Source organism: Actinia tenebrosa, unplaced genomic scaffold, assembly GCF_029948245.1.
Source record: "Actinia tenebrosa isolate PJP-AT-01 unplaced genomic scaffold, QUT_ActTen_1.0 PGA_scaffold3__52_contigs__length_22856419, whole genome shotgun sequence".
NCBI classification, from domain to species: Eukaryota; Metazoa; Cnidaria; class Anthozoa; order Actiniaria; family Actiniidae; genus Actinia; species Actinia tenebrosa.
This window is the reverse complement of record NW_028292580.1, coordinates 21180281-21191169: the sequence shown is the minus strand read 5'-3', so window position 1 is coordinate 21191169 and position 10889 is coordinate 21180281. Positions and strand designations below refer to the sequence as shown.

Here is a 10889-nt window from a genome sequence, read left to right as displayed (position 1 = left end):
CTGGATACGTTAATAAAAAATGTTTCATCATCATTCCCATCTTTTCATTCATTTCTACATTATCTCTATTGGCTTTTATAAAATAACTGTTATGAATGTCGCATTCTGATTGGTTTGGAGCGCGTGCTTTATGAGAGCACATTGCACGCGCACTTTCCGTTGCGTCATTCCTATCTATTATTGTAATTTGTATTTTATAAAAGAAATAAAAAACTTGCTTGCTGTGCTGTGTGCAGTCATAAAGCACTTGGGGGTTGGCAGAACACTCGAGAAGTGTCGACACTAACACTTCTCTCGTGTTCTGCCAACCCCCGCGTGCTTTATGACAGCACACAGCACGCGTTCGCGTTTTCTATTTCTTCAACAATATGCTTGTTGGAGTGATTTTCAATTAATCTTTATTGTTTAACATGGAATTTAATTGACATTACATAGATAAATCTTAAATTAAATATGTCATCATAACCAATGAATTCTAACGTATTTTTAGTCCTCAAAAAAAACTTTTAGTAGCTCTCGTGACTACATTCATTTTTTGATAGACCTCACTCAGAATTAACTTGAAGAGAGTTAACATTAAAATATAATAAATTCCATCAAGAATTTATAGTATAACTATTGTATTTTTATGCCTGCCTCACATCAAAGATTGTCTCTTAGGGGTCTACATAATTGAAATTTAGACCCAAAGCCAAAATGTTTTATGAGTTAATGTCGTTCTACTCTAACCTTGAACACTTGAGTTTGTCAACCAATCAAATTACAAATTGAAAACAATGGAATTCGAGTTACATGTATTGAAAGTCCATAAAAATCTAAGGAGATAAAATGATGAATGAGAAAGAAAAACTAAAAGTATATTTATACAAATAAAACATAAAATACAATAAACTTGAGTGTTCATGGTTAGAGTAGAATGGCAGTAATAGCTATTGACTTGTAGATCATGAAAGCTAGAGGACTAATTGTTTTAGTTGAAACCTACTAATTGCTCAAATAAATGTTGTTTTTTTTTGAAATTAGGGTTTAAAACAAGAGTTGGCCAGCATTGTTTTGGCTCAGCCAATCAGAGTGCAGGATTTGTGATAAACCATCACTAGGTATAGACTAATATGTTATATATCTCTGTTTTTTTTCTATCTATATTTGTAACAAAATTTGCAAATTCTTCAAAATTCACAAATTCTTTGACAAGATTCACGAATTTTTCAAAATTCACAAATTCTTCAAAATTCACAAAATCTTCACAAAAATTACCACATGAACCTTTGAGGCACATTAGGGTCATGTGACCAGTAGAAGGGCTTATTCAAGAATAGATGTATAGTAACGGCATCAATACTCAGATATAAGATGAACTCCATAATCATTCTGGAGTAGGAAGTAAAAGGAATATGAACTCTATACATTATATAAGGATGAATAAAATACCGAAATTCTAACAACTTTTGTGGGGCAGTCAACAAAGTCACGCAAATCCAAAACAGTAATTGCCATGTGAAACATTGTTTAGAAGATAATTTGGTGTACATTGCCCATGCCGCATAGAAATATAAAGGGATAAGTAGGTACCTTATTGACCAATGCCTAGAATATATCTTATGCCAAACATAGAACACGCAATGGCGGTTATCAGCTAGTAAGTACTTATGGACATAAGTGAACTGATGTACCAAGCCAATTGCTAATAGCAAAGCTGAGAATATTACTAGAATTCGCAACGGTTTTGATAGGGTTTTCCGCAGGAATGTGAGGAATTCAAGGACATTATCAAACAGCAATAGAATAGGGCTACTAAAAAATAAACTGAAACTCAAGAAATAAAATATTTGGGGGAAATTTAAACATGCTTCATGACTGCTTCGGTCTCCGACAACTACCCCTTTGTTAACAATGACAAACCAAATGAAACCTACGACAATCAGGCCATAGGAATAAAGAGTACGAATCATGAGAACGATGTTGTTAAAAAACGAATAAAGAAAATAAAACGGTTCTGGTATGTTATGGTTGTCTGTTACGAGTTTGGTGACTTGTGGGCGGAGAGTTCGTATGGCAGTCGTACCAGCAACAAATATGACCCATATTATGTTGGTCTGTCTAAATATAATGGAATATGCACCAGCCAAGGATGCCAAGGTGTGTCGTTCATACAGGCTTAAGAGATACATCAGCAAGACAAAGAATGTAGACCCAACATCTGTATAGTACAGGAATGTGAAGAAGTATAAGACTGGAAGAATACTAATGTTTATGGCAGTGAATGTACACTTGGATGAAATTTGTCTTTGGGCATCAGAGGATGTTGTCTTATCCTGTTGAGAGAAAAATATTCTTTAAATACAAAATATACTCTCAACTCGCAGACCCTCACAGGTCCTTTGGGATTTCAATGCTCCTCTAATGGGGGGTGGGTGTAGGTGTGGGGTGGGGTTGGGAATGGGGTATGGAGATTCCCTGTAACTACACATATTATATGGAGCCAATAAAATGTTGTTAATGTTGTTGTAGTTGTTGTTATTGTTGTGGTCGTATATCCACTTCAGTCCTTTTGGATTTCAATAATCCTCTATGGGGGTTGCTAGTACCAATATTTCCTTGAACTGCACAATATACGCTCATCATATCCACCCTAGTCCTTTGGAATTTCAACACTTATCTAAGAGTGTGTGTGCGTGTGTGTGGGAGGGGGGGTGGGGGTGGGGGTGGGGAGGGAGTTTTCCTGGTACATGTATACCCTCATCAGACCCTTCCCACCCTAGGAAGGTGCAGTCCCACTTTGTTAAGTATAGATATTTTCTGGGACAATATGCCTCACACTAGAATACATACTGTAACGGTATGATCACGCCCATGTCATGTAAGTTTAGTTATTAGATAAAGGTATATCAACTTCACCTGAACTAATAATTTGTCTGTAAATTATTTGTGCAGACTAAGCCAAACCAAAAATCAAGAAGAAATTGTTTTGCAAGAAGACGTTGCTTTTGTGAAAATTCCAGAGCTAAAATATTGTCTTCTTATGTGGCTGTAACTGAAACAATTGTTGTTAATCGACAAAACAATGCTTGGAATGTTTTAATTGAAAATTGAAAATTAAAACATGTTTCAAACATCTTACAATGTTGGACAGCAAAAAAAAAGTTGAAATATATATTGATGAATTTGTTTGGGATTCTTTTTAAGTCAAGGAAATACATTATGCACCTTTTAAAGTTCTTGAAAATAACAGGAAAATCATTTATAATTGCCATAATTGCTGAGCTTCATTCAGCTGATAAAAGTCTTTGAATCTCATTATCTGCTCCAAATGGTGGTCAAACACTGACCACCATGTGTTGTCAGCCAGAAAGAATTCTACTGAAAACTTGTGATTGAGCTGATAAACATTATTCTGCTTGAGACAGGAAATGACCTCACGTGAAACCCATTAATAGAGTACGAATGCTAAAAGCATGCAATACTTAGCAATGAATAATATTTAGCACTAAATAGCACTAACTAAATAATAGAATTAGCATAATGTAGTACTGTTTAGTATTATTTAAGCTGCACACACCCTTAGTGTTCATGTACTCCATTATCAAGATTTCATTTAAAAAACTGTGAGGCTTAACAAAAGAACTCAACAAAATTGACTGGGTGTAGGAACATTTACTAGATGTCATAAGCAGACTTAAAACTATAGTAAATTTTGATGAAGACCTATTAAGAAGGAGACAAATTAACAGGTAAATCTTTCTTTGCTCAATCCAGAATGATACTTGTACATTTTAGACTCTGGTGTTTCTGAACATTAGGAGGTCAAGATATAGATGAATTAGAACCAGTCAGAAATCCTCAAGTCTTCATCAATTATGACATCTCTCAACGTAAGGTCATAAATGGTCTCCCTATCACATTACAGGGATAAAGTTGTGTGAAATACCAAGGGTAACTCTTTGTACTGCTATCTGCTTACAGGTTACCCAACACGAAGTAAGTAAAACATTTGTTCCTTATATTGCAGCTATCTCACGACTATTATTATATTCTTTGTTAATTTTTATGCACAAATTGCCTTCCTCAGTGACCCAATTATGATTTCTAAAGCTTTAATTGAATAATTTTGGGGATAATTGAGTTGAACTCTAAATGAAGCTTTGTATGGTGCTCACTAAGGGTAACTTATACGTTGGAGTGGCATGCTATGGGGTGTGTTGGGAATAAACACAAAATATCTTAAGTTAATAACACAGTGGGGGTACAAATGTATAGACCCAATTACCAAGAGAAGCTTAATTAATTTGTTAGTAAACATAATTCATAGTACAGTCGTGAATTCATTTACAAGCTCAAATTATTACACAAAACACGTGGCAGAAGCTAAATCCTTGGACGGTTCTTTAGAGTTGGAAACAAAAGAAGGCGTTGTTTACCTTACAGTTATCCAAACAGAACTTAGAGCAATATTTATATTATGTTTAAAGATAAAGAAATTTGGTTTTCTTGGCAAGAGCTTATCTTACCTTCACACTCTTTTGAACTTCTGTTTCCTCATGAATTTTTAAGAGCAATTTCCGTAGTACCAAAGCATTTCCCATCATAAATAGGACATTGGTAAACCGTAGCCAAAAGGCCGAACAAATTACGATAAGCTTGATTCTCGTAAAAAAGGCGGTTATTTGAAGTAGGACGAAGGACACCAAATACAGTCCTGGCAAAGTTGTTATCATTGGATCCCATTCGTTGAACTTGTATTGACAGTATTTTTGGGCCTGGGGGATGTGAAATTGTTCATCCATGTAAGGTTCGGGTTGGATAGATTGGAAGTTGAGTAAAATGCCTAAGGAAACTGCGAGCAAGAAGACAAAAAGTGAAACATTCTCCATAGCGTCCGCCATCTTGGTAAACTGAAACACGACACCCAGGCTCTCTCGATATCCTGTTCAAGGTAGTTAAGGGAGCTCTAAACACATGTCGTTGCTAAGGAGATGTGATACTTTAAGTCGAATTAAGTGTTAAGGAATTAATCGACATTTCTTACAAATCTTTTATCATTATCTGACGATCTGTATCCAACTCTCTAAACCCCGTTTCTATAGGGATGTGATATTTCTACGAGTCCCACAAAAGCTTATTTTCAACTATTCTTACAAATCTTTTATCATTATCTGACGATCTGTATCCAACTCCCTAAACCCCGTTTCTATAGAGATGTGATACTTCTACAAGTCCCACAAAGCCTATTTTCAAACCAATTTGAGATTCAAGAAGTGAAATGACTATGAAGCTTTAATGCTCAGTAAGACATTTACTATTCTGCTCTGGTAAAACTAATTGCACGTTTTGTTGCAGCACACACATAAGCCTCGTTTTCATAGTGTATTGAGTGTGTTATAAATCAACTAATCTTTACAAATGATGTATTTTTTCATTTTGGTGTTTCAATCAATCAATTAATCATCCTTTCAGTATTTATACACGATAATACCAACAGAAAAAGTGGTTTACATGACAGTCGTAAATATATATAACTAAGACAAGTAACTAAGATATAATATTAATGTATAATATTGAATATTAATAAAATAAAAATATCAGAAAAACTAGAGGTAAGGTCAGAGCTTGCTAGTTGAGATGAAATCTGCTAAAACAGCATTTTTAAAAGATGTAAAACTTGCTTGATTTCCAGCAGTATGAGGAAAATTGTTCCATAGCTTAGAACCCTTGTAAGTTAAACTCCTCTTTCCCCATTCCATATTCAGTATTAAATCTTTTGATAAAAAGTTTCGATGTTGAGTCTCTAAGATTGTGTGATGTCGTTTCCGATAGCAAATTAAACAAATTTGAAAGATATTCAGGGGCTTGGTTGTTTATGCATTTATGCATTAAATTTAAATAGTAAATGACTCTACTAACTTTAAAAAACTGAGTACTATACTAGTCAGTATTGAAAGGAGGTCTCATTCCTATTTTTTGAGCCTAAGTTGATTAAAACAAGACGCCCTATAGGCGTTCACTGGGTTGCCTGTATCATGCACAGAGGCCTAGTACAGCGGAAGACGTTTGCAATGTCAGCCAAAAGATAATTGAATTTTCGCAAATCGATTATGATTGTATGACTGATAATGTCTGATCGACTAGGAATAAACCTTTTTTTATTAAAAAGCATGGAAGATTTTAATCTAATAAAAAATGGATTAAAAGAAGAAAAAAAAAAAAAAAAGAAAGAAAGAAAAAGAAAAATGTTATCTGGATGCAATGGGGTTCGAACCCAATGAGAGAATAAAAAAAATCGATTCCACTGTGCCATACCCCCGAGACATCCGCAGAGCTGAGGCGGCGTATGGACTTCGGACCTGACGGCGATTAAATCCTTCTGCCCTTGGGTGTACGAATTACGCAAGAAAATGTTCTAGCCAAAGCATCAGGGGAGAGACCAGCCGGCCCCCAGACCATGTCGGCTAATCCCTTGCATCTCTGCCACGCACGGAATCGGTTGAAAGATTAATGTTAAAAAGTCTAGTCTATTCGGTGCGTTGTTTTCACGGCTATTGTTATGCGGATTCACCTGGAACCGTGGTCCAGTGGAGAAATCGTTGTCATTCAAGATACTGGGTCAAGCTCGTCGAAAAGGGTTACCACTTGGATGGGTGACCTAATTATTATACCTACTCACGCTTTTGCTCCTTTTTTTTTTTTTTTGATTTTTTAAATAATAGAATATAGAATAGTGAAACTTTTCTATTTTTGAGAAACCTATTTCTGTCTACCCAAATCCGTCAAATTGAAATATAGTAGAGGAAAAATCCTGAGAAAATGAAACTGCCGGCCATTTAGTATTTTCATGACAAGGTCAATACTGGGCTAATGAGACGATAGAGAAGATTTAGCGCTTATTTAACCGATTACATTATCGCCAGTAAAACCGCTTCCAATTATCTTCTAAGATTAGTTTTCTTGAAGAAAAGTGAGCTAACGTGTTGGATTACGAAGATTGTAACTTCGATTAATTCGTGACATTTGACTTGCGATCGATAATTGATAAGTAGGAAATAAGTTTGCATTAGTGTCAATGAATTTATTCTGAGACATGAATATTAGTGGGATGTTGTTATCTTTGTAAATCTCGCTACTCCACACTCCTTCACGCGTTTCAAAGGGACGCCTTCTGTCAATGTGCTTTCTAAGGCCCCGTCCACACGTATCCGGAAATTTTTGTATCCGCATTTTTTTTTTTTTTTTTTTTTTTTTTTTTTTGCGGATACGGGTTGCGTCCACACGTGTCCGGAAATTTTTGTATCCGTATCCGCAAATTTTCGAAAACGGTCTCCAGAGTGGAAATTTTCGAATAAGCTCCGAATACGGATGGACGTGTGGACGGTCGTATCCGCAAATTTTCAAATACGCTGACGCAAACACGATTTTGCGCATGCTCAATTAGAAAAACTATCTGTTAAAGGAACTAGGCACTAGCGTGTATTAGGGCGGATCAAGAAAGACAGTGAAAACGACTCGAAAACGATTCGAATACGCTGCGTGTGGACGCGAACATTTTCGTATGCGCAAAAAAATATATATATAATAATAAATAAAAAAATTGCGGATACAGAAATTTCCGGATACGTGTGGACGGGGCCTAAATTATAAGCTTACTTTGGTGTCCTTTCGAGTGTTGTGATTTTTGTAAAACTCACGCAACTCCCCCTGCACTCCTTCACACTCTTCAGAAGGACACCTCCTGTCGAGGTATTATCTTAGAGAAAATAAGTTAACTTTGGTGTCCTTTTGAGTGTTTTTATCCTTTATCAAACATCGGGTACTCCGCAGTCCTTAACATAAAAAATTAAATAACAAAATTGTACAAATCAGTGCAAAGTGTTGTAGGTCTACGGTCAGTACTGAGGTTTACTGAACTTCAGTACTAATTTGTGGAAATTTGTGCAATTTCTCACCACGTTTTTCACGGATATATGGTATGCATTCTATTACAACTAAGCTGGGAGTGAGTTCAATACAATCAGAGCAAACTTTTCGGATAAATCCTTATCCCGTGGATAAGTCGATGCTGTTATCCAATAAATTTATCCACTGGATAAATATATATCCGTCGGATAGCGCTATCTACCCTTCGTACAACCAGGCCCAGGAAGTGTATGCGCTAGCACCAAGACCGTCTCTCCTAGATCAAGGTCTGGTCGTGACGAGTATTGAATACAGCATCTTTTAAAATTTTAATTCGTTGACGCGATGAATTTGATGTTAACTTGATTATAGGATCGCTGGAGTTGATATTTTAATATCGTGTTTACTTTTTTTGCTTGCGTGATGTTTTAGTAGCGTGTTGACGCATATTTTTCGTGTTTGTTCTGCGTGCTTGTGTTGCGTGTGCCTATTGCGTGTACCTATAGCGTGCTCGTATCGCGTGCTCGTATCGCGCGATTGTATCTCGTGCTTGTATCGCGTGCTTGTATAGCGTGCTTTAGTGTTAATTGTCATACTTAGTCTTACGTGTATTGCAAGTAAAAATATATACGCTGATTAGTACGCAGATATATTCAGTATCTCTCTTACACCATTGTGCGCAGATTCAATACTCAAACCTTGCTCCAACTGAGTAAAAGGGTGAAAAATTCACTAGAAGAGTAGTTATAAGCAACTTGAATTCCCGGCATCTTGGTTTTTAAAAAAATGCCCAGAGACCTTTCATCAAAGATTATTCATTCGAATTTTAACACAATTCAAGAATAAACCAGTTAACGTACAATTTGTATTTTTTATTGAAATATGAACTTTATTTTTTTTGTACTTTCAGGTCCTAGTATACTCTTAATTTAACCATGGTTGACACCTCTGATCTCGTTCACCGCTTGAATGAAACACACTGGGAGAAGAAGAGTGACTATCCGAATAAAGATGGTATGAGTAAAGAGAAGATCAATAATACATAGCGGTCTGCGTATTTAGTGTCCTCGTTTTCAACCAAGGCTACCGGGCTTCGCTCTTCTCCATAAACACTCAACCCCTCCACCCCCCCCCCCCCCCCCAAACACAATCCCAATAGTTCATACAACCTTAATTAAGGGGCAACGAATAAAATAGAATGAAATCAAATGCCGAGATCATTTCATTGACGTAGTTGGAAGACACCCCCTCCCTGACCGCTTGTAGTGGGTGTCCGTATAGTGACATAAATATCTTTAGCATAATGAAAACAGACTGCACATTCATGTTGGCGATTTGACTTTTATTTTTGGAGATATTTGAGACCAAAATTCATTGTTTCACTTGCAGAGGTGCATGGTGGGTAATGGATAGCCCTACCCCTCCCCTCTAAAGATAACAATAGTTTTGAACTCACCCCTAACCAACTGATCTTAAATAGCGACGTAGAAATGACGTAATTGCAAAACTGAGGTATCCTGAAGCCTGCGAAAATTGACCATCGAAAAAAAAAAATGCCCGCCATTGGAATAAAAATAGTTGTTTTTTTTTTCATTCCTGGAAATGACCTGGAAATCCGTGATTTCAAGAGGATAAGTGAGACCTCAGTTTTGCAAATTGTCTCCATTGATTGTCTAGGATGTTTTTCTCAGATCAACTGGCGAATCCTGTTTCTTATTTTCAAACTAGATATCAAGGAATTCCGTATCACGCGACACATGGAAAAAGGAGGAGGGAACTTCATCTACTTAGCCCAGCGCACCGAAGAAGGCTGCGACGATATCTTCCAGCTCATGATCTCCGACACCAAAAATGCTGACCCATTCAAAGGAGTTCAAATTGTCAGCTTGGCCATCAAAGATGATCGCAAGACTATCAAAGCCATCGTGTCTGTGGAGGGCGACTATTTCGTTAGGAAGGACTAGAGCGATTGAGATCCAAGGGTGTTACTAGGTTACCCGTGTTCATTGTGATGCCATGATAGTCAATATCCACCAAGTCACGTGACCAATCTCCGTCATATTGGATGACAACGTGAACTCTCAACTCTGCCAGCCAGTTCCAGAAGTAACGAGCGAATGAAAATTCAGGTATTTAAAATGTCTGTTCTTGTCATTCAACATGGTGGACACTGATCACGTGACTAGTGCATATTTCGTATATGGGCTATTTAAGAAATAGGATTTGAAGAACTGTATTTCCAAATTATGAGACGCCCCGGTTTGTGAATTACCTTATCAAAGCGGACAGATGTTTTCAAGCTAAATCCATATGAGTGTGAAGAACAATATATCCATAGCAAAAGGTGTTACGTTTATCTTATTGAATTGCGTAGTAAAACATTTTTTACAACTTTGTCGAAGTTTTGCAAATTCGTCGCATTTTTGTTCTCTCGACTTTCGACCTGTTATTCTCGACACTCGACTAAAAACCATTCTAATCGAAGCAGCATCCCAAAGCATTGTCCCCTCCGCAAACATTAGTTTCGGTCCCAGATCCTCACGGGCCTTCCTCACTTAGGATCTGGGTTCGAAACTAATGACGGCTGCGGACTATACTATTCATGGCAAGGTTACCTGACAAATCGAATTGAAATTTAGGGACCAGTCATTAAAGTTGGAGGGGAGGGGAGGGGGAGGGGGAGGGGGAGGGGGGGGGGGGGCAGAGGAGATAATGGGGGACCCTAAAAATTTTTTTAGTGGAACAGGGGTGGGGGGGAAGCTTGAAAGGTCAGAAGGAGGATTGGGAGGATTTTTTTAACGATTGAAGGGGGTACCCGAAAAAAATTAATACTGTTAGGTTTGGGTCTGGAAATTTTTTGCATCAAAAACATTTTCTCCTCCACCCCACCCCTCCCTCCCCCTCCCCCCTTCCCCCCTCCCCCTCCGACTTAAATAATGACTGGTCCCTTAGCACTGGTTACATAATGGGTATTTTTTATGCATGACAGACCGCAATAACCT

General features: G+C 37.3%; 2 protein-coding genes across 2 annotated transcripts; one reads left to right on the top strand and one right to left on the bottom strand.

The window, feature by feature from the left end:
- Positions 1 to 603: 603 nt before the first annotated feature.
- Positions 604 to 4887, bottom strand: LOC116296660 (dol-P-Glc:Glc(2)Man(9)GlcNAc(2)-PP-Dol alpha-1,2-glucosyltransferase A). The gene is made up of 2 exons (XM_031704714.2): positions 4509 to 4887; positions 604 to 2315 (listed from the first exon to the last, which is right to left on the bottom strand). The coding sequence occupies exons 1-2, from the start codon at positions 4881 to 4883 to the stop codon at positions 1254 to 1256; spliced, it is 1437 nt and encodes a 478-aa protein (XP_031560574.1). The 5' UTR covers positions 4884 to 4887; the 3' UTR covers positions 604 to 1253.
- On the top strand, positions 3862 to 10282 carry LOC116296661 (uncharacterized). Its single transcript, XM_031704715.2, has 3 exons — positions 3862 to 3978; positions 8798 to 8901; positions 9616 to 10282. The coding sequence occupies exons 2-3, from the start codon at positions 8823 to 8825 to the stop codon at positions 9849 to 9851; spliced, it is 315 nt and encodes a 104-aa protein (XP_031560575.1). The 5' UTR covers positions 3862 to 3978; positions 8798 to 8822; the 3' UTR covers positions 9852 to 10282.
- Positions 10283 to 10889: the final 607 nt, after the last annotated feature.